This window comes from Aythya ferina (assembly GCF_964211825.1).
Source record: "Aythya ferina genome assembly, chromosome: 1".
Taxonomy (NCBI): Eukaryota; Metazoa; Chordata; class Aves; order Anseriformes; family Anatidae; genus Aythya; species Aythya ferina.
In genome coordinates this window covers 201532177-201556682 of record NC_140296.1, presented here as the reverse complement: position 1 = coordinate 201556682, position 24506 = coordinate 201532177, and the positions used below count along the sequence as shown (strand labels likewise).

At 39.3% G+C, this 24506-nt stretch overlaps 1 protein-coding gene across 7 annotated transcripts in view; it reads left to right on the top strand.

The window, feature by feature from the left end:
- CELF2 (CUGBP Elav-like family member 2) overlaps positions 1-24506 on the top strand; it is a 560320-nt gene that overhangs the window by 189178 nt on the left and 346636 nt on the right. For 4 of the 7 annotated variants that reach the window (XM_084506666.1, XM_084506681.1, XM_084506683.1 and 1 more), the window contains exon 1: positions 1529-1841. The exons of 2 other annotated variants lie outside the window; for them this stretch is intronic. In XM_084506666.1, coding sequence (XP_084362792.1) covers positions 1789-1841 — 53 coding nt within the window. In that variant the 5' untranslated portion in view covers positions 1529-1788. Of the gene's footprint in view, positions 1-1528; positions 1842-24506 lie in introns of those variants that run through there. One more of the 7 variants, XM_084506671.1, reaches the window with a different exon arrangement.

The window sequence follows — 24506 nt, the reverse complement described above, 5'->3', positions numbered from 1 at the left end:
GAGGGGACTCAATGCACATTCCTCCTAAAGAAAGGGCCATTGATGCATTGACTTTTGAACAAAAGGAGGCATTTTCTAAGCAGTTTAAAATGATCATTTCTATCTAACCACTATCTCCTGGCTACTGTCTGGCAGACAAAATGGTCACAAGGCATTTTGGAGGAGTGTCACCTTCTGTGCTGCCTTTGTACCATGAGGAGACCAGCAAGAGGAGGTTCAGGCTGCCAAAACCAGCCTACAGCATCCAAGGGAGCCCTGAAACCACAGCTCAAGTTCTAGCACACCAAAAAGAGATGGTGGTGGAAGACTTAATGCAGTCTCCAAAGCTTATTATGTTTTGTTATGCACTTTATTATGTTTCCATGAGTGCATGATGTCACACACTACCAGATTTTTATGTGACCATCATATCACTGCTTCGTTTTAACAAACGAGAGCTGCTTTTAACTTTTTTTTTTTTTTTTTTTTTTTTCTTGTTAAAAAAAGAACCCATGGCAGGGAGGAACTAGGAGCATATGCCTGTGCTATAAATAGCAAAGTGGAAGTATCTGTCCTTTGGGGCAGTTTGGTTCTGACTGAACACTTTATAAGACACTGTTTTGCCTTTTTTTTTTTTTTTCTTGAATTTTAATTTAGGAATTTCCAGAAATCCCACAAAATTAGTAGAGCTCAAGGAGAGGATACAGCCATTCACAGGATGAATGGAAAATATTTGAGGGAAAAAATGCAGAAGAGAAATATTCAAAAGCAGGGAAATCAATGTCAAAAACTGTTATAATAACACAAAAGAAGCCAATCATGTAGATTTTTCTAAATAAACAGACACTAGCAGAGCAGTTACACAACTTTTCAGATCACTATGGTGATCTGGAGGATGCTTTAGTATTTATTTTTTAAGTAGCAACAAAAAGAAGAAATGGATTTAATGGAATTTTATAGACACCTTCTCCTCTTTCAAACATCCTAAGGTTATATCTGTCTTAGCGTTATTAGGCTTTTTATTATTCTACCATAATAGCACTCTTGCTATAAATTAGACTGCTTTCAGTCACAGCTTCAGCTTACAAATCCATCAAGTCTATTAGATTTTAAAGAGAGAGAGAGAGAGAGGGAAAGATGTTGCTGTATTCATAGGGTTGTGGACTGCTTTTTCAGGAGGCGGGGGAAAGGGGGTGTGTATAGATTGGGGTGAAGTCAAGGGGAGGAGGGAAGGGTGGGAGAGGAGTTGCAGTTTGAAAGTCCCTCCTTTAAAAGTGTCGAACTCCAACCTGCACAGAATGGGGAAAGGGAGACCCCCAGCAACTTCCAGAAAATAATATAAAAGCAAACCTCAGAGGTGGAAGAAATACCCAAAAGGAGAAGACTGCAGCTTGCAGTAATCTGTAAATGATTGCTGGCAAAGACTGGAGGCTTCAAGCTTGAGCTGTGTTTGTTCCAAAAGAAAGCCAAGAAGGACGGTGTTAATAAAGAGAGATTTAACTGAGGGCTGTGCTTGGAATAAAGTGGGCTACAAAAAGGTCACATTTGATCAGTTGGAGCAGATTACAAGGGCTTTAAAAGGTAGTGGTGGAGAAATGAAACTGGGACTGTGAAGCAATATAGCACAAGATTGATTTTGGGGGTGGAGAGAAGCTGGGACAAGTGCTTATCAGCTTGAGAAGGAGGAAGAGCTGTGCTGGGTTTGTTGTCATTCCCACACTGAGTAGAGTACTTGCTGCTTTTGTGGTTAGGCTGCCCTGCCGTTTTCTTTTTTTATCATTTTTTTTTTTTATTGTTATTATTAATACAATGGTGTCTATAATCTCTGACTTGGATCCTCTGAAAGGCTGGAAAGTTTTAAGGTAGGCCTGTGTTTTCTTCTGTTTGGTACAGGCGGTTTTTTTGGTTTAGCCCTAAATTAACTGGAGCTTGAGTTATAATCGAAATGTGAGCCCTGGGCTTAAGTAAGAGAGGAGTTTCTGGTAATTAGAGCCCTTTTAAGATACAGCAAACCTTTAAGCAGATGTTTAGAGAGACCCGAGGGAGATTTTTAAAATATACTTCTCAGTGTTACAGTGCAGTGAGGAAGTGTGGACTTTTTTTTTTTTTTAAAGATTGTTCTGTAAATTCAAGTTAATAGTAAAGGCTCGCACCAGTTGAAACTGCAGGATTAACTCTCTGCTTTCCTCACTGTACTTTGCAGGGGAATGGGTGGGAAACTTTAGGGGAGGAAAAACCAGCGTGAAAGTTGGGGAAAACAGGCTTGTGGGGGTATAAAAATCAAAATTTAAAAAAAGTGCTCATTTCATTTTGGGTTTGAAACTTCCAGTTTGTTGTCCCTTTAAGGCATGTATTTGATACTGAAAAGTTGTTGCTGATTATTCCCTTCAGTACTACTATTTGTTCTTTGAATAGTGAAGAACAGTAACTCGAACCCTGAAAAATGCTAAGAGGAGGGAAGAGGGGAGAACCCACTGTTATTGCCTGCTGAAGATACTAAAACTCTACAGTGTCAAATGTCTGTGTTTAATGCTGTTCTAATTGCATGGCTTTCCCTATTGAGAATCTCGACATGTAAAAAGTGTGCAGATGGTTTACAGAAACTTCACTAAAACATTGGAAACATCTGTGGTGAATGTAGTTGGTTAAATTATAAAATTAGTTAAATATAAAGTTTATTTCCTTCAACTGTTATGCAAAACATGAAGCTGCACCTAATAAAGTTTTTTTATTATTATTATTTTTTAAAAGAAGCATTGCAAGAATTTTGAAGAGGTGTGTGAATTGTTTTGTTGTTTTTTTATAATATATTAAATGTTAAAGTATATGTGAGCTTCTTGCTGCAATATTTTTAATAGCTTAATGTCACGAGCTGAAAAAAAACCTCAAAAGTCAAACCATAACATCTACTTACATTATGAGTTTTTTTTCCTAATATTTGCAGAGCGTTGAACTTTCTTTTCTCGTAAGTTGAACTTTCTCTGATCATCTTCAGCACCTGTGCTTAGCAATGTGGACTAAAATCCTTAATGCTTGTCTGTGGTGTAAGAATTGGCTAAGCAGTTTTACTGCAAGTTTAGGTTTTGATTTTTTTTTTTTTTTTAATTTTATTTTTAATTTTTGTTGTTGTTAAGTCATTTAGGACTGTCAGCTCATGGTGACTAGATTCTGTTTGACTTCCTGAACTTTAGCGTAGAGGCTAGTGTGTTGCAAGGGCAGCGGTCAGAGTGGCATCAGGGGAGGGTGGTCATATTAGGGTGATCTGAGCTGGAGTGACTCCTGTGAGTCATCCTGAGCAAATGCCAGGAAAGTGCTTTTGCAGAGCTCCATATGTGTTGTCTGCTGCATGTGTGTGCCAGAAAAACCTATTCCAGGAATTATTTGAAAAGTTTATCCCATTCTGAGACAACTTCTGATTCCTCTGCTGATCTAGTCAGGTAATACCAGGTTTTACTGAGTGGAGGGATGACATGGAGGACTTGAAAGTTGAGATGATTTAAGGAGGAGAGGCTGTTGCCCTCTCAAAGAATCCTGTTTTCTTAGAAAAATGACATGTTTATATGACTGTACAAGAAATATCTCCCTGGCACTCTTTCCTACAGCATGACAGAAGTTTCCTAACTTTTTGTGTGAACCTGGAGATTAGAGCTTTACAGACACAGGTAGGTCAGTAATGTGATTAAATTGATTTACTAGACAGTTCTTTATGTAGTTACTGTGTATGATTGCAGCAGCAACTCTGTACAGGTCATCAGCAGGATGCAGTGTTAAAAGGCAGGAAGAGACACTATTCAGTTAAAGTAAAATCATCGGTGGCAGTAAAAAAAATAAAATAAAAATATTTAGTTGGAAGTCAATATGCAGTTTGTGGCTTGTGACGTTAAATTGTAAAGCCAATTCTACTTTTCCTTATAAATTTTAGCTTCTTTACAAGAAAGTAAAGGTGTCTTCCGCTCAGGTGACATGAAGTAATTCCTTAAGATCCAAATGAAATGCATCAGCAAATGCTGCAGTCAGCTTGAGAGTAGTATCCCATGGTGGCAAATTCCCTGTTTCGTTTGTCTTGTGCACCCCCTGTAATTTATTCTGTGACTCACTCACAATTTGAGACCTGCTTAGCTGGAAGGCAGATCTCGTGGCTGGGGGTAAAATAATTGCACTGGGAGAGCTGGCAGAGGTATTAAAACAAATAAATGGTAGCATGGTGTGTATATAATATTACATCAGGCCTCCCTCTTCCATTGTTTCTGTCTGGGGTAGGATGGTAAGAGGTACGATACTTTCCAGAAAGTCTTGGCACACACTGGATTCATGTTAGGGCCTCTGAACGCCAGTTAACGTACAGAACAAAACAACAAAACCCACTTTTCTTTCACTGGATTTCTTGACAGTGATCTGAATATTAAAGTTATTGGAAAATAAATCTCTGAGAGCTCAGATCTTTTTTTTTTTTTTTTTTTTTTTTTTTGTGTGTGTGTGTATGTGTTTCTTTTCAGATAAGCTCCCAGCATAACACCTATGCTTTGACATTAACACACTTCTGCCTGATCTTCCCTCATAGGTGCCTTGTCACTCTCTGTAGTGTAACCGGAATAAGCGCTGTCAGTTGGAGTCAGGAGAGGCTGGCAAAACTTCAGGCCTTTTTGAGACACCTCAGAGCTATACCAACAAATGGTCTGTGCTCATCAGCCCTCCATGGACACAAAAATCCCATTTACCTGGCTCTGAAGGGTTACAGAAGGTGGGATCTAGCCCCCTGAGGAGGGCACAGGAGAGACAGAGAACAGCTGTTCTAATCCCTGTCCCAAACCCTCCCTGTACTTCTGTGGCATGTTTTTTTATCCTCAGATGTAACAGAGATGTCTTTGGTTGCTGCTTCAGAAGCCAGATCCTGTGCTATGAGCCTCAACAGCAGCTAGAGTAGAGCAGTGACCTGGCAGTCAGGAGAGGCCCAAAAAGAAAATCCCTCAAGGCCATGTCTCTTCCATTGCTTCTCTCCCTTAATTTGGCTCCAGTAAGACTAACTACAGTGCCATAAATCATGAGTTACCTACACAGGGAAGACCTTGCACCCATTTGCATTCCTCCCTGAAGAAGTATATGACCTTTCTATGGCTCATTGCTGGGGGGGAGTTTTTAACTTGACTTCTCAACCTCATAGTGAAATCTGAAAAGTAGAAGTTTTTGCTCAGATGAGTGGAGAAGTTAAAGCCTGTGAAGCAGCAAATCTTGCTGTACTACATGCAGGTGACCTAAATTTCACAAGTCCTACTGAGCAGGAATATACAGCTTGGCTAGTGAAGTTGGGAACATGTCCTGTGTAGGACAGATGTACCAATTCAAATATTCTCTCCAAAATGCCATTTCCCACCACACACACCGCCCCAACAGCCTGTAAAGGACAAAAGTGCCTTCTGTGCTTACGAAGTCGGTACAGGAGGTGTAATTTCAGCCTTGTTGTGTTGGTATTATAAGCTAGTTGGGGTAAAAAGTCCTTACCCAACACCCCCCTCCTCTGTTTATTTGTGAATTAAGGTTGGTTAAATGGCTTCAAGGTGCTCAAACTTGGAAAACAGGGCAGAAATGTCTCAGATTTGCAGAATGGCAAAGAAATGGCTCAGAAATGCAATGGCTCGGATTTAATTTTTGGCATAGAACAGTAAACAGAGAGAACTGTAGCATTGCGAATCCTATTACTGCTTCGGCTCCTGGCTTTCCAGCTCAGCAAAACTTGAGATACAGTAAGGCATCCTCGGTTGTATTCAGTACTGGAGCAAACTGGTTTAGTACATGGCCCCACAGCACCAAACTGCTGTTCAGAAAGGGGGAAAAATGGTTTCATATATGCTTTACTCTGAGGACCTGAACAATATTGCCTCCACCCCCTCCTCAGAAACAAAACCAAAAGAGCCCCGAAGGTTTGGCCTAGGGACATAATGCTGGACTCCATCACCACCAGGAAATAAAGATAATGGAATTTTGGATGTCAGTGGAGAATACTAATTGCTCCATAATTGCCACAATATGCTTGCTTGAAAAAAAAAAAAGGGGGGGGGGGGCGCAAAAAGAGGGTGTGTGAATCTCATCATAACTAAAATCATATTTGAGAAATAGCTTTCCAGTTAACGTCTCTGCAAATATGGATTATGGAAGAGATTGCACTGAAAGGGATGTTAGTGAGGGTCAGATAAGTACCAAGTTATTACGTGGATGAGAATCACCAGGAGGATACAAGTTGTGACTAAGCTCTAATATATAAAACATGACCAGCAAAATGTAGTTGGGATTCCCCTGCTTTCGGTTTGAATGTGCAACTCTTCAGTGAGTGGGATGAAAAATTAGGGCCAGCTATATCAAAGAATGTGTTTTTAATCACTTTTTCATCTCTGGTATCCATGCTTTCTCTGCACTTTCCCAAGGACAATACTGGCAGTTTTTCTTGGTTTGTTTGTTTTTATTTTTTTCTTCATCTTCTTAGAAAGGCATCATATATGGGGTGATTGAAAAAGTGAAGATAACAGAAAATAGCAGATTAAGATGTAGCACACTCCAGCATTTATTGTTGATGGCTGAGAAAGTCATCTAGTCTTTCTCTAAGCCTGTGCAGATTTATTCTTGCATGTTTATTTTTCCCCTGATTAAAATTCAATATTGCTCTTTTCAATAAGAGGTTATTCTCCACTGTTTTACTAAAAACAATCCACTTTTCATATCAAGCCTGTATACAAGCTCATTACATCTTGTTCATTTGGACATGAGTTGTTAAATCTTCCAGGTGCTTCATGGAGGATTTAACCATCCAATTCAAATGAATGTTCTTTCACAAAGAGGTTTACTTATCACTGCCTCTGTATTCCTTTGCCTAATTGTTTAAATTGCCCTAACCTCTAACACATGCAATATAAAATTACCATGCCAGTAATGCAGGTGCTTAGCAAGAGAGTAGGATGCCAAGTGTGCAATTGTATTCTCGCAGCTAACAGCAATTTGCAGTTCAGGGTCTTCCTCTGCCAGCAGTGATGACTTTTCTTGATGAATGATTCCCCCTTGAATTTATCTCACTGGTTTTGCAGTTTTAGCTTTGAACCTGTGACAACTTGAAGCAAAGAAATTTTGCAGCTTGACCCACTGGTTGCATGTACATTAACAAAGCAATGTGTTGGAAGGGCTCTTTTTTAGGTGTAAATTTGTCTTGCTTTTGTGTTTTGGGACACATGGTAGCTTCTTGAAGTCTTTTCACAGAATCCTGACGTGGTTGAGGTTGGAAGGGATTTATGGGTCCATCTGGTCCAAGTCAAAACAAGCAGGACCTTGAGATGCTGAGTTCAGGTTTATTTCTCTGGAGGGTGGGAAGGTCAAGTTTTTTCTGCATCTATTGTACTGCAAAATTAAATTCCTGCTTGGTGATTGGTGACACACGGTTACAAGGGTGTACATTTTGCAGGGTGCAGATAAAAGCAGGATGCTCCTTTCCTACGTACATTACTTAGTCGTATCAACTTCCATCTACCATTTCATCATCTTCACCTCACAAGTCAATGAGAGTTCTAACGTGCAGGTCTCCATGCCTCATTTACAACTAACCCATTGCACATTTTAAACTTGTCTGGTTCTGTATTCAATGGAACTAAAATAAGAAAGAAATCACCTGTAGATTGCAAAGGACAGTGGAGATGTTAGATTGTGCTTTGAGAGATAAGGCTGTAATTTCAAGCTTTCCAAGACTCCAAGTCAGTTTGGATGAGTTACTTAATCTCTATGTGCCTCAGTTCCCACCAGTAAAATGGTGTTATTAATACCTGTCTTATTTATATATATTTTTTATTTTTTTTTTTTGGCTCTAGAGACTTACAGTTTTCTCCATAGAGAGCCCACAGCAATGAAGGATTGCTCTTGGGCTGGGCTCTTTAGTGCCTGCCCTCATAAAACATAATTTTCTTAAATGAAACTAGAATTTAACTCTTGAGAGCAAGTAATTTCATGCTCATTTACTAAAATCCTTTTCTCAGTATTTCTGCTTTCACAAGGCAGCTTCACAGTCACACAAATTTCCTACGTGCACCAGCTTCTTATTTTTCCAATAAATTGCTAGGCTGAAGCTGGCTGAAGTCTGGAAACCAGAACTGAATGCTCTGTCTGAGATTCACCCAATGACAAATTAGTTTTGTTGTTTTATTTACTTTTTAAAACACTTCTGTTCTAGTAACCCTTTATAACAATTTGTAAGCTCAGTTGCTGTTGTGCTTTATTAATGTGCCTGCTCACACCCAAAGCTTCATCTCTGCTTTGGTATCCAGTTCCTTCTCTGCATAACTGCTTTTTTTCTGATCTCACTGCTACACAGCTTTTCACAGATTCATTCCTTTCTCTCCTTATTTTTTTTTCCCCACTCTTCTCTAGTGTAAATGCACTTTTATGCACCTGTGGTTCATCACCACTGTTCAGAGGTACACAGATCACATGGCACTTTCCCAGTCTTTGGTAGCATACCCAACTGACTTTTGTGTCAAGGTCAGGTGTAATCACAGTAGTGAACCTCTTTAGCAGTTATTTCAGCAGTTATTACAGCATTGTCTAAATAATGGGCTTTACTCTGGTGAAGAGATACTCATTAAGGATCTCCTGCACCCATGCTAATCACAAGGCGCTGTACCAACTATGGACCAGAGCAAGCAGGAACTAGGGAGATTTGCAGTCTCCCATGATGGGTCCCTGCATCAAAATCCAGAAGATTTTGTTTGTTTCTTGCTTGACCTAAGAAAGATCAGATGTTCTTGTCTGTAAGGGAACTTCTATAACTGTTCCCTGTGGATGCTGTCTGATGTGTATCAGTGTCTCCCAAGGAAGATGTTTTGATTTAAAGAGCTCAACTTCTGAAAAATGTTTTCTGGCACTAAAGAAAATTTCTTAGTGCAACCTAAATGTTAGCACCCAACCTCTTAAGATGCTTCTAATGATTACACATTAAATTTGTTAAAAAACAAACAAACAAACAAACAAAAAACTTAATGCAAATTGTGTTTCTCTGTAACTTTCTTAGATTTTTTTTTTCCTTGATTGTGTGCTTCCCAATTTCACAGCATAAGCAGAAGAGGCTTTTAGCTTTTTATTTTTATTTTTATTTTTTTTATTATTATTCTTCAACTGAGAAACTCCATGCAGTTATTGTGCACAGAGTTTGTTCTGACAATTCATTCTGGGACACTTGTTATTGAATCAGTCCCAAGCTCATGTTAGCAGATCATTGTTCTTACTGGACTCCTGTTGATCAGCAGATACTGATTTTTATTTATTTATTTATTTTTAAACTGAGATTTAAAAGTGAAGATTTTCTAAACAAAGTAATATTGGGAGGCTCCAGTGATTCTCATAATTGTATTGTCTCTCTTTCATTGAATGTGTATATTTCAGATTATTGGAAAAATCTGTCTTCTGCTAGATTTTTTGTTTTTTAAATAGATGTCAAGTTAAATTGTCTGTGGTTGGTTGTGCTTTATAAAGACCAACTATTTGGACTTGTTAGAAGATTAAGTTCCTTGTTCAAGTTACTTTACAAGAGTATTCAGTAGTGGAAGACTGATTCTCAGCTGGATGTACATAAACTGCAGACTACATTCTCACTACATCAGCAGGTTGGTAGTCTTATCCATAAACTTTTTGTGGCAAGACATTCTCTTGAATAGCTTAAGTATATTCCACACAAGAGTTTGTAAGGTACTATGGAAAGGCTGGAGTAAACTTTAGCTTTAAAGTTAAAGAAGAGGGAGTTTAGGTTTTGAGTTTTTTTTTTTTTTTTTAATTTTAAATAGGGTTCTCTGTTTCCTGCTCCAAAGAGAACAGATGTGCCATAGAAAGGTCTCTAAGCGAGTGTTGTAAAGCTGTGGGTATTCCAGTATTGAAAAATGTGTGGACCTAACAGTCTTTCTCCACACAAAATTAAAATAGGTTGTAAATATACAAGTGAGTTAATGTACACTTGTCATCCCAACACTGTACCTTCCATTAGACACGTTCTTAATCAGGAGACATCGTCAGATTTCAATCTGAAACTGTCTGGTTCTGCAAATAGTAACTAAATTTGCCTTCAAGCGTTTGTCAGCTGGACATAACTTCACTTCTCAACCTCTAAGACTGTAATTAATCTTTGCTTGAAGCAAGCAAGGTGCTAGTGCATGTTAACCAGAAGTGGTTTCTAGTCCTTGGGAGGTTTGCTTGGCTTTCCATGTGAATTCCTCCATGAAGGAATGTGTGATCCATGTTACGTATTTGAGCCTCGATTTACGTGCCCCATCAGCAGAGCTGCTGGACATGTTTGCTAATGTGGCCCTTCAGTTGGCCATCCTTTCTACCCCTCTGTGGTCTTAGGGAAGAATTTCAGTCCTGCCAGCAGCTGTCGTTGCGGAAACTGGTGGTGTCCCCACAGTCCTTGGACTTCCCCTTGTTGGAAAAGCTGGTCTTGGCAAGAGTTGCAGAATGCTGCTGACCGGGGTCAAGTTTTGGTTGGACATGCCAAAATAAAGGGTTTATGTAGCTAGAGCCCTGGGAGGAATTACAGGCTTGGAAGGGGGAGAAAGGTATTAAAGGCCTCAAGTAAGTATTTAAACACTGATGTAAACTCTCATTGAATCCAACAGGAATTAATTGGCACAGTCTTTTATGTGACTTTTGGGGTTAGATTTCCAGCTGACATGAACTGACAAAGCTCCTTTGAGCAAGATGTACTGGCTTAGAGTAACTGAGAATTGGGACCCATGTGTTTTGCAGAAGACTTGACATCTTTCTTCTTATACGGAAAAATTCTAGATCTAATGGGAGAAAAAATGTTGTGGTCAGAGCCATTTTTGTATGAATTGCTTCCAGCCTGTTGATGCCCAGTTTTACACTGTCTGAAGTCTGGACTCTGAAAAGCTCTTGGGAATAAGATTACGTTATGTTTTAATTTTCTAGTTATTTTCCCCATATTTAAAATAAATAGATGACCTGGCTCTTTGCTCTTTCAATTAGCATTCAAGTAGGCTAATAAATTTAGCATAATCTATTAATAAATTTAAGCCTATAACATCCTAGTTTGCAGGCAAGCTGTGTAAACTCACTATATAAGTTGCATACCAACTTTAAATCACTGAAAAGTGGTGATAGGAAAAGCGAAACTTGATGCATCATAGAATAGCATTTTTGTGACACCCTTTTGAGCTAAAAGTTTCATGATTTTTTTTTTGACCAGATTTTTTTTATTATTTTTTCTGAAAAAAAGCAGTTTGCATTTTTAACCCGGAGCAACGTGGTTCCTTCACAGAGCTCTGGGACTGCTGTTTCAATGAGTTCAGACCTCCCAGTTGTTCACCGAGCACTGCAGCTACATCTGCGGTCAGTAACTTGTTCTGTTTGCTGAGATTCGTATTATCTGTGGTTAATGAGAGTTTACACTGCATACACAGGTCTTAGAAGTGCAGCTCCAGAATCTTGTTATGAATCTTGTTAGAATATTGTTATGTGATGCCTCAAAGCTGAGTAGATCATGGACTTTGAGGTCTTCACTTGCATCTTACGAGGAAAAAAAAATCTGTGATATAAATAGAATTTTAAAGTGGTCTCAGTTCTCCACCCCCTCAGCCCAGAGAAAAACAAGTCTCTCTTCTGCTAAGAGATCCCCCTACCTTAAATGTACCCCCTCTAGCAATATTTTATATAGTAAAATATAATCTGAATTTTCCTAACAGTATGTCGCTGAGATGTGGTTATTGCATCCTTTCTTCTATTATCTGTGGATACTGCATAGCCATAGACAGGAGAGTGTTCAACAATGAGAATAAGTAATTATTCTTACACCGACAAAACAGCAAACAGTCTTTGATCCACGACAAAGAAAATTTATGTTGTTCACATTGGTGTGGTAGAGTTGAGGAAACGAGAATGAGCACGGATGAAGTTGCAGGTCCAATTCTAGGAGGCACAACTTTATCCTATTATAGGCAGATAAGAAGTTACGGCTGACATAATTGTTTTTGCTACAGTCACAGATATTTACTGTATCAGCATCATAGGAGAAAAATCCTAGGAAAAAAAATAACTTATGGAAAAAAACATCATAGTCATCCTTTAAGAAAATGTCCTGTAATGTACAGAAACCTAGCTTGAAAGTACTGTGTGCCTGTATTAATCTGACAGTAATAATTGTTGCCTTGTTTTCCTATTAAACTCTCTGCAACTTATTACAGGGTTATTTGTTCCTTGTGTGTTGGCAATTCAGGTTATGGATTAAATTTAAGCAGATATGAAAATGCATGCTAGAACAACAGCAGGAAAATACAATCTCCGTTGATGAAAGCAAGCTATGTACACAGCTCATGATTTGGACATGAAAAAAATGCTGGATTCCAGGTTGCAACATCACAAAACATGACAATTTGAAGGAAAAAATGAGTTCTGCATTTTTCTCTTCCCCCCCCCCCCCCCCCCCCATTTGTTCATACAATACACAACAGCAGTCAGACCACACAAGAAGTTTGCACAAATCTACGTGGTGAAAGTGGGATGGGAAAGCAGAATTAGTTCAGCAGCAAAGGCCTGGGCATTTTTTTAGTTCTTCAGCAGCTGGAAGCCTATGTGACACTATGGAATAAAATCAGCTTTGCAGGGAGGAAGCTCTATAATCAGTATGTATGATGCTTTCTTAAGATGTGATGATCTGGAACAGAGTAGTTACCTATATATGGTAGCTTTGTATCTACTGAGTAGTAGCAGCCAGTTCTGAATTCCTCGAGGAAGATGATAAAAATATGCTTTAACTGAGGGGTTCCAGCAATAGTTAGCTAATAATTTCAAACCTAGAAAGACTTCCTTATGAGGAGTGTTTAATTACAGAAGCAAAGAGTTACACAGAATAATAAGCACTTCTCAGAAATGGTGATTTAGGCTTTTGTTGTTTGAATTTTGTCCTAACACAAAGGGCTGGGGGGTAGAGGGGGGGGGGGGGGAATCTTGTGAGATATTTGAAACCAATAACCCACATGACAATTAGCTTGTAGGATACTTTGCCAGTGGATACCACGGAGGCCAGATGCTTAGAATTGGGAGGAGGAAAATAAAATGAATTTAATGGGTGATGAGAGCATCTACAATTAGATAGGATTAAAATGGATGGGAAAGGATCTAAGTCCCCACACTTTGGCCAACTATTATCTGAAGTTGAGAAGAATCTTTCCTTATTTGGGAACATATCCCTATCCATGTAGGCTTTTTGTACCTCTTAGGGATAGAAGGTCATATAAAACAAACTCCTGTCTGATCCCATGAGACAGTTCCCATGTTACACAAGAGTGTTAAAATCCTACTAATTGAATTTTCTTTCCTAATGCTGAATTCTAACAGTATTTACTTTACTGATGCAATGCACCAGTCAAAAAAAGCCTGAAAATTTTATTCTGTCTTGTGTTACTGAAGAATATACTTTTATTTAGCAGCAGTATTATATGTGATATCTTAACCGCTTTCTGTACCGATGAGTTCTACAGGGTAATTTTGCATTGCATTAAAATAATTATCCATCACTGTTTGAACTTCGTGTACTCTCAGATAGGTAAATTGTATACTTTTGCAAGCCAGCATGCATTCTGAAATTGTTATGGGAAAGATTTGCATTAGGAAAATGTAGATTTCCTCCCCCTCCTTCACATGAAAAAAAAATCCCAGTACACAATAGCATTACTGCCACATGTCATGGGGACACTGTGTAAATTACAGAGTTACAAATTTGTCAGCCTAACCAAATGTCTGAAAGAATAATGTCATATTAGTTGTATTTCAGCAGTAAGCCTGGTCTGTTTAAACCTTGATTTGTGTGGCAGCTAGCCATACCAACAGCTTGTGCATGGTTGATTATAAACAACTGTTTTAATGTAACAAGATTCTCATTTAATTCCTGGGAGCTTCATGCATTGATGATCAAAGATAAATTCAGGGATAGCACTGAGGTAAAGCATTATATTAGGCTGACCAGAAAAGACAGGGTCCTGAAGATTTCGAGATTGTAAGATCTTTTGTATGTTGCAATGCAAACTTTCTCAAGTTGGATAGTGGACTTGAAAATAGAGAAACAGTAAACAGCATTATGTGCACAGCCAGCCTTGGTATAACTTGGACCTGTTCTGATTTTCAATTAATTCTACTTTTGTGTGGCAAGATCTGTAGGTTCAACCAAGATATTTTCTTAAATAGAAAAACTGTATTACTTTGCAATTCTAGGTTACTATTCCTCTATGTTCTTTCCATTTTTGGAAAAATTATTGTGGAAAAGCAGAAACCATTGGAACCGCTTTTTCATTTTTAATTTTATGGTGTGTCCGTGTTGTGTTTGTTTGTTTTGCTTACTGTTTTTAAATGTGCACCTTAGTTGAATACTCTTTTCTTGGATGAGATTTGGGATCAGACTTACAGAGGTTTTTCTGGTTAATTTTTTTTCTTGTATTCCTGGTGGCTTCAGTCTTTTGTATTTGTTTGGTTTGTATTATTTATTTCATTTGCTATGGGGTGTTTTTTATTTTGTTTGTGGTTCTTGAGGATGAAAAGCACTCTTTTCTGAAGCAGAACCCCTAAGAGGCTGTCTGTCAAGCTTACTGCCTGTTGCCATGAAGCTTGCAAAAACAGTGTTTTTGAGACTGCCACCTTTCTGTCAACTGTCTCTGAAGCTGGTCAAGAAGCTCAAAAGTGGTGGGAGAGGTTAAGTTAATACATACATGACTACATTTACACATCTATTTCCTAAGGAGAGTGGGCAAGGACCATGATGTTCATTCCTTCTAGTACCTAAAGAGGGCTGCAGGAAAGCAGAGGAGGGACTGTAGTGACAAGGGGGAATGGCTTTAAAGTAAAAGAGGGTAGGTTTAGATTAGATATAAGGAAGAAAATCTTCACTGACAGGGCAGTGAGGCCCTAGCCCAGGCTGCCCAGAGGATCTGTGGCCACCCCATCCCTGGCAGTGCTCAAGGCTGGATGGGGCTTTGGGCAGCCTGAGCTGGTGGGAGGTGACCCTGCCCATGGCAGGGGGTTGGAACAAGATGATTGTTACGGTCCCTTCCAACCCAAAACTTTTTTTTTTTTTTTAATCAGTCAACATAGCTCAACAAATGTTAGGGGTTTGGTTACTTGAGCATCAAACCTAGAGTTGAACCTTTGAGTGTTTTTTACACTTGTGGTAAATTGAATCTAATCTGAGGTATGAACCTTAATTTAATTACCCCAAAAAATTATTGCTTCTTTGCAGTTTTACTTTTGTTTTGTTTTGTTTTGTTTTCTTTGCCAAATAGCTGATTTTGAATGTTCCCTCTTCCCCTTCTGTGGAAAAAAAAAAAAAATACAAAGTTTCTGGCATCAAATAAAATCCAACCTGCACACAAACATGGCTATTAAGACTGGAAAATACTTTAGTTTTGGCTTTCCTCTTTTTTTTCTTTTTTTTTAGGGGGGGTGGGAGTAGTGCAATTCTACTTTTCTCCATTTTCTTTTTAAGAAAGCAACAGTAGAAGCTATGAAACTTCATATTCTTTGTTCTGTGTGGTGGTGTTGATGGAGGGGCAGGGCAGAGAGGAGGAATAGCCTTTGTTAAGAGTTTGATATTTGTATCATGGGGAAATACAGTGTTGTCCATCATCCCAGTATGCAGGAATCCTTAGGAGCAAAGGTAATGAATTTATTACAAGTATTGCCAGTTTTCATAGTTATAAAATTCCTTGGATTCTGGAAAAAAAAATAATTATGTGAGTGGGGATTTCTAGTCTATAAAAATTCATGGAAAGGCACAGATGCTCACTTGTACACAAAGACATTTAAGGTCAATAAACTTTTCAGTCAGAACATAAAAATGTACAAATCTGCTAGTAGTATTTTCCTTTAATATAGAAAACCACATAGTGGGGCTTTCTTTATTTCCACCCTAAGATTATTGCGGAATCTTAGGACTTACTTTGAGATCTACATTTCTTTTGAAGCTGTCAGTCCACAAGTTTCTGAAACAGGAACTTTTCTGACCTCACAAGGTAACAGAAAAAAAACTCTCTAAATTCCCTGTGAACTTCAGACCAAATGTTGGCTTCTGCTTCAACTGCGATATTTTATTTTCCAATCAATCTAAACTACTTGTGATACAAGTACTACTTATTTCCTGACTTCAAGCAGAAGCATCTATCCAGTCTGTGGGCGAAATTTTCATGTCCTTTCATGCATATTAAAGAAACTTCTGCCCAGCTTTCAAAGAAGACATCAGCTTGCGAAGATTTCCAACAGGACACTTCAGGAAAATATTGGGAAAAGATTTTATATTCTCATGCTTATGGCTTGCAGTTCTTACTCTTAAGACTTTGTACCAGGAGTAATCAATCTTATTGCATGTCCCCAGATTGTGTGAAGACAATCTACTTATGTCCAAGAAGACTTAGCCAAACCAAAGGCTTTATAGTCAGAGTGCTGGGTGGGGATCTTTTTTGTTTTGCTGTGTTTGTCCTGGAGATTGTTAGGCTGAACTATTTGTTTAAAAGAAACAAAATGAAAATGGGAGGTCTATAGCCAAGTTTTCAATGATCCTCTTGCTCACTGGCACTCACTGAGACAGGAAAAATGATGGCTAGTGCTTCAAAAATTTTTTCATGCTCTCATTTTTTTGGAATTTGAGCTCCTAAGAGAGTCTTCTGACAGCATCCTGAGGCTTGCCCAAGCACTGGATTTTTTTTTCAGAGCTGCACAGTCTAAAATCAAGACATTGGTTGGGAATGTTTTTATCCAGTTCTTGTTGCAGGCATCTCCTTCATGGTACTAGCTGCATTTAACCGTCCTCGACTCAGAAGACTGTCAATTGCTGGATTCCATGCTCATGTATCAAATATTTGGAAACAGACCCACAATTTGGAGATATATGCTTGGATTAGGTTTTTGAACCTCTCTCAGCATTTCTTTTCCACGAATCTCAATGGTTTCTGATACCGTGTTTAACTTTGTTGTGAAATTTTGTTTGGCAAAGGAACATATTTGTTTGTTTGGGGCAGGCAGAATTTTACTGCTTCGCTTGAATTTCCTGGTGTTCTCCAAAATCACAGTGGTTTACCTGGGAATCTTGCCAGTGTTTTAGACTTCAAATAGTGATAGTAAGATTTGTGTGTTCATTCAAAGCTTACATAAGGCTAAAGCTAATATTTGTGGGCATGATTAAATGTGTTTGGTATTTTGGGGGGAGGGATGTAGCTTAGGAGTTATGCTTGCTGCCTTGTTGAGTTGCTGCTATATTTCATAAGAATCTCCACGAGTTACCTAGCAGAGGGAGAGTTGATACAAGTGCTGATACACATAAATCAATAGACTAATGTCTGCTTTACACCTCTTAACAAAAATAAGAGTCATATCCTTACCAGTAAACAAGTGTTCTATTCATATACAAAATAGATTTTGTCTTTCCTTTGCTTCAAACCATGTGACTTTGCACAGAGGTGCTTGCAGGAGATGAGTTAATACATGTTTAACAACTGTTGCGGGGAAAAAGAAAAAGACAACAAAAAATTGGGATGGAGGCAGTATGAATGTCCACATTTGAGCTTTTCTGTAAAACAGAAGCCTGGTACTTCCTATCTGCAACTCGTACAGGCTAGTTGTACATTTTGTCAACAGCTGATCTAATCCAAAGTGGCACGTCCTAAATCCTGTTGTTAATAGAGAGATGTAACTCTCTGGTGCACCAATTAGAAGGCTGGTTATGTGACTATTTTGATTGGTAAATGGGCACTTCAAGGGTCTAGAAAAAAGAGGAGGCTGAAAAGACAGGTTCCCAGAAAGAAGTAGTCTTGGAGAGCAGGAGAGGACTCTGAAAGGAAAAAAATGATCACAGCTGGAGGAAAGACCTGGGAAGTGGCTCAGGTTTGGGATATGAGGGAGACAGGTGGCAATGCGTGTTGGGAGATGCCTGAAGACAGTGGCTGGCATTGTGGATTAACCTGGTGGGCAGCTGAGCCCCACGCAGCTGTTCACTCCCTCTCCCCAGGAGGGATGGATAAAAGAATCAGAAAGGTAAAAGTGCAAGATCTTGTGGGCTGAGGCGAAGACAGTTTACTGGGTAAAACAAAAGCTGTACATACAAGCAAAGCAAAACAAAGAATTGTTTCACTACTCATCAGCAGGAAGGTGTTCAGCCAAAAACTTGCTGTTCAGGAAAGCAGGTCTCATTACACAATGGTTTCTTGACCAATGCCATCACTCTGAACATCCACCTCTTTCTTTATCCAGATTTTATCAATAGACATGACACCACATGGTACAGGACATGCTTTGGTCAGCCTGGCTCAGCTGTCCTGGCTGTGTCCCCTCCCAGATCCTGGTGCACCCCCAGCTTCCTCACTGGCTGGGCAGCATGAGAAGCAGAAGAGTCCTTGGCTCTGTGTAAGCACTGCTCTGCACAACTAAAACATCAGGGTGTTATCACCTCTACTTCCATCAAAAAATCCAAAACACAGCATCATAAAAATCTCTACAAAGAGAATTAACTCTATCCCAGCCAAAACAATGACAGATGGTTATGGCCCAGTTGAGTTACTGTGAGCAGTGGCACAACATGCTCAATACAACATCCTGTCCAACCTTCCCAGACCAACAGCAGCCTCCCTGTAGGGGACACTAAGAGTTTGTGACCAAATAGTCAATATGGTGTGTGAGGTGATCCAGTAGAGTAAAACAGAATGTTCTTAGCTCCTTATTAACACCTTGTACCCCTATAAATGGTCTGCTGCAATGATAACAGATATTCAAGCCTGCATATATAAGGACACCCCTGAAGTGGTGTAATGCTTTTCAAAGTAATAAACAAATTCTGGTTTCTAAATGTTATAGCCTTAAACATGTCATGCATACATATGCATGCACATGCTCTACAGGCACAAAGATGTTGTGGAATTATAGTAATTTTTTAAATAGTATCTACAGTAGGTTGCAGGACTGTAAGCAACAACATAATCATAAGTATTTTCCAGAGATTGTGGTTGTCGTTCCAATGCCAGTCAACTTCCCAAAAACATAAATAAAATATATAATATCTTGAATTAAATATCAAGGCTTTTGATACTGTTTCTCACAGCATTCTCCTCAAGAAACTCTTTGCTCGTGGCTTGGACTGGCGTACGCTTCGTTTGGTTAAAAACTGGCTGGATAGCCGGGCCCAAAGAGTCGTGGTGAATGGAGACAAAGTGGCATTCCCCGGGGCTTGGTTCTGGGGCCGGTCCTCTTTAAAATCTTTATCAGTGATCTGGATGAGGGGATCGAGTGCACCATCAGTAAGTTCACAGGTGACACCAAGTTAGGTGCATGTGTTGATCTGCTTGAGGGTGGGAAGGCTCTGCAGGAGGATCTGGATAGGCTGGACCGATGGGCTGAGGTCAACTGTATGAAGTTCAACAAGGCCAAGTGCCGGGTCCTGCACCTGAGGAGCAATAACCCCAAGCACAGCTACAAGCTGGGAGATGAGTGGTTGGAAAGCTGCCTGGCAGAGAAGGACCTGGGAGTATTGGTGGATAGTTGGCTGAATATGAGCCAGCAGTGTGCTCAGGTGGCCAAGAAGGCCAACAGCATCCTGGCTTGCATAAGAAACAGTGTGGCCAGCAGGGCTAGGGAGGTGATCGTCCCCCTGTACTCAGCTATGGTGAGGCCGCACCTCGAGTACTGTGTTCAGTTTTGGGCCCCTCGCTGCAAGAAGGACATGGAGGTGCTCAAGAGAGTCCAGAGAAGGGCGACGAAGCTGGTGAGGGGTCTGGAGAACAAGTCCTGTGAGGAGCGGCTGAGGGAGCTGGGGTTGTTCAGCCTGGAGAAAAGGAGGCTCAGGGGCAACCTTATCACTCTTTATAAGTACATTAAAGGAGGCTGTAGAGAGGTGGGGCTGGTCTATTCTCCCAAGTGCCTGGTGACAGGATGAGGGGGAACGGGCTAAAGTTGTGCCAGGGGTGTTTTAGGTTGGATATTAGGAAGAACTTCTTTACTGAGAGGGTTGTTAGGCATTGGAATGGGCTGTCCAGGGAAGTGGAGTCACTATCCCTGGAGGTCTTTAAAAGATGTTTAGATGTTGAACTTAGCGATATGGTTTAGTGGAGGACTTGTTAGTGTTAGGTCAGAGGTTGGACTCGATGATCTTGAGGTCTCTTCCAACCTAGCCAATTCTGTGATTCTGTGAAATGGTACTCTATAAAGAGTGGGAAGGATTTATTACACACCTTTTTTGCATTTTCTAATTTTTTTATTTTTTTTGAATATGAATTAGTTTATATGGTATTAAATAGGAGACTTTGCTCTGAACTCAAACCTTTCTCTAATCACCTCCTATCATTCTTTGGTACACTTTGGCACAAGTTACACCACCACCACCCACCCGTTTTCCTCAAATAATCCATTGAGGATAATCAGCTATGGGAAGAGAGCCCTTGGAGAAGGGGAGCAAGCCTGTGACATAAGTGGTTTCTCTCAAAAAAGTGTGTAAATGAAGATCGTTGCATCCGTTAGTGAGTATGGAGATAAATTTTACACACTAAGTCTTTTGATACAGATTATTTGTGTACACATTTTGTAGCTAACATGTTTTGAGGACAAATTTGAATATATGTGATGTTCTGCTCTTACTAAAAAGTGAGCTGTTCTTAAAAAGTGGGGAAGATGATAAATTATTTTAAGTGGCTTAACTTTGCACAGAAAAGACATAGCAAAGTAGGTGTAAAACTGGTCTGTATCTTGAAGGTGGAATAAGGAGTGACAGGCATAGTTGGTCTTTGAATCTTCCTACAGAAAGTTAAGAAACCATTTTCCACACAGTTTTCTCAAGGCTTTGGCACTTCTTCTGACATAGGTGTGCTTTGAGTCACATCAAGTTCAAGAGTAGTCATCATCTGTAGCGGTTGAATTGATGGGGAACCCATAAGATGCAGAAACAAACTCTTAACTTCCACTGATTCTCCTTTGTAAAGAGGGGACATTAAGTGAAGAAAACATTTATGAAGAATCTCATTGGGTTTATAAGGTCATGGAAAACAGTAACAGATATTGTATGGGTTAATGTGCCTAAAGCATGTTGTTAAAAAATGACTATTTCATACATGCATGTTTAGGATATCAAACATACATTCCAGAGGATACTTGTAACCACCTACCCTGCCGAGCACTGTCTCCCAAACCCCTTATTGCCCTGGGCTATGCCCTGCTGTTGAGTTGAAGCCTTTTTTCATTACATCTTGATTAATACTAGGTGCTAAAATCAAATTGGTGATAACTGCTGGTCATGACAGCTATTGTGCAAGCTCTTGCCAATGGCAATGCTAGTTCTTTCCTGTTCTTACCTGCAGCAGCCTTCGTATTTTAATCATAGGCCCCAAGCAGAAATTGTCAATTAGATTGAGCCTTGTGGTTGTCTTTGAATAAATGTTCTTTAGTAGATAGATTTAGTGCCTTGCTACTCTATTCCCCTGGTTTCTATGTGCAGTATACCTTCCATATACACTAAAATGAAGTATCTTCCTGGGGAAAAAAATATATCCAATCGCACACCAGATAAAGTGGCTACTCTGCTGAACTCCAGAAAGAAATGAGAGGGCTTGATGAATGCCTTGAGGCCAAAACAATGATTCTCTTGCTGCTTTCTCTTGGAAAAAAAAAAAAAAAAAAAAAAAAAGTAAGATGGAAAATCTGAGTTATTTCAATTTAAACAGTACAGAGGATTGTGGTGAAAGAGGCAGAGTCACTTCTTTTATCGCATGTACATTTGATCAATGTTTCTTGAGCAGTTTTGTCCCAAGTGGGATACGGGAAACTGGGATCTTCTGTGTAACTGGCTACGAGTTATTGATAAATGGGTCAGGACCTGCGAGGGTGAGTTGTACTACCAATTCACGAATGCTCTGGAGAGATGCTGGATGCCAAAATATCTCAGCTGTGCTTCAAAGGGTGATTGCATAGTAAGGGACTCTCGCATCTGAAAAATCACAGACAATTGGCACATAATTGTATAATTGTATCTGTTGGACATGAGTTTGATTATGCCTTAGAAAAGTCAGGGAGGGACAGAACATTGCCTTGCATCAAACTTGAGATTGTTTTGAGTTTCTGATTTATATTTTTTTGCCAAGTAAGTTTATTATATAGTTGATTCCACTATAAAATATATGCAAGATGCTCATGCACTGTGGCAAGTGAATGAGGGAAATCATCTCACATGAAAGGGAGTGTGCAGGGCAACGAAGTGTGTCCAGGATCCCACAGTACTATGGTGCTGGGCCTGGAAATGGCCATGTCAGCCACAGGAGAGGCAGGGAGACCTGCTGCTGTCTACATAAGAGGTAGACTCCAGAGCTGAGATCAATTGCTGAATGCTGTAGCTGAAATTTTCTCAAGAACAGTTTGGATTTTGGGGGTTACTCTTCTATTTGGGGGAGAGGGAGTATTTTTTTTTCTCATGCAGAAAGAGAGAAGAAAAATGAATAAAGCAACAAAAAACAGGAAGAAGTTTATCTGACACTTATTTCAGTAATTGTCCTTTGCTGGCCAGAAGCATACACGCAGATGTGAGTTGCTGACCACAGCAATGTGATGTTGGGGCTTGGAGGTGAATGATGGGATTTGTTGTGCTTGGCAGCATACACACACCCTCTTACACACACTCCTTCTCTGCAAGTGTATGGCTGGAGGAGGCAGAAGAGAAAGACAATAGTTGTTACTGTGATATGAATGGGTATAATTAGGTGCTTTGCCCAAGGTGACATGGAAATCCTCTGTCAAAAATGAAAACGGTAATCCAGGTCTCATGGAGTAAAGCCTGCTGCAATAAACGCAGCGTTATCCTTCCTCCTCTAGCTGATGCTTTCCAGCTAAACCCTCTCCTCCAGGGCCCTGGCCTCTGGAGTGGGCTTTGGTTTTTACCTCTAGTAACATAATGATTGAAAAAAAAAAAAAAGGTGCTCAGGCAAAAAGGATTAGTGTCTGTAAGCTTCTGACCACGGGAGTGCATAGAACAAATGTCTCTTACTGGCAAGTAGTTCAAAGGTCCATCTTAGGTTGTGGGGTTGTTTTGTGTGTTTTTATTTTATCTTTTTAAATTAATATTTGAACTTTCTTGGTTTGGAAAAGACTCCTGTGCAATGCAAACTCCAGCAATTTTACACAGACTAAAAATGGAGGCAGCATTTGCCTGTGTTTCCCCTGCAATTACAAAGCAACTCTCTTGTTTTGTTTGAATTTCCTTTGTCGTTATGAAACACAATAGGCTGACGGCTTGATATTAAAAGCAATTGTGTTTCCATTCATGCAGATGCCAGCCTGTTTAGGTGAATTTACTAAGTCCCTAGACATACATTTTTATATTATTGCTGTCTCTGGGCCGTGCTAAGCATTTTAATCCTCTGAAAATAACCTCTGTTTTCCTTTCATCTCTTCATTAGCTCTTTCATCATGAGGACGTGAATTTAAAAATATATATATATATCTTAAAATTGTATGTAATAAAGATGTTTTTATCATTCCAATTTGTTGAGCTGTTCTTTTAAAGTCGCATGGCTTTCAGAACCATAAAATGGCACAATTATTTTTGTGTTGTATTGCTTTGTACCCTGAGGTTCCATTTAAAGCAAGGCAGAGAGACGTGTTTATAGGCAGTATTGAAAGCAACATATATGGATCTTGATGTCAAGCATATTTTATTGAAGTAAGATTAGAAAGGGATCTGATGACAAGTTATGCACTACCGAAGTGAAATCAGAATGAGGTTTTGTGCCAGGCTGCACATGGGTATTACTTTAATTTTAATTTAACAAGCCATGTTGCTATTTCTGTGATTTTTTTGGTAACATCTTTTAAAGATGAACCTTATGGCCAACTATGAGTTTTTAAAAGTAAATATTCAGAGCTTTTTGGACACATTGGCACACCCTCTGCACCAGCTAAGCCTTGGGATTGATACAGGTATATCAGGTAACCTGAAGCCTGAAGACTGCATTTTCCTGACATATACTTACATACTTATATACTGCATTCGTGGATTAAACCCTTGTGAGTAAATCTCATTTCCTTTCCATGTAAAATTTTCTTGTTAAATGCATTTCAGGTGTTTGTTTTTGTCTTCACCTATTTTGTTAACATCATGAAAACAATGTTGCTTTTTTTTTTTTTTTTTCCCCAAGAGGTATAGACTTGAATTCTGTTTTTGTTTTTGTTTTTTAACCCAAATGCCTGAGGTTGACACTACTTTATATCTCAGTGCACAAAGAAAAATAGTACAATAAAACAGAGTATTTTCTCTTTATGTACAGTTCTGAATTTTGCTGGGAGGGGCTCCCATAGGAAACAGTTTTGCTTTCAAATTTTCATTTTGGATGAACAGAGGTGATTCCCAACTGCAAACCTAACCAGACTATTTATGCTTAAGGATGTGAAGGATTCACCTCTTAAAAGATGGCCAAGTTAAATATCTTCCTTCAAAGCTTTATGATGAGTTGCTCTGTGGGAACACCTTGTGCACACACTAAAAT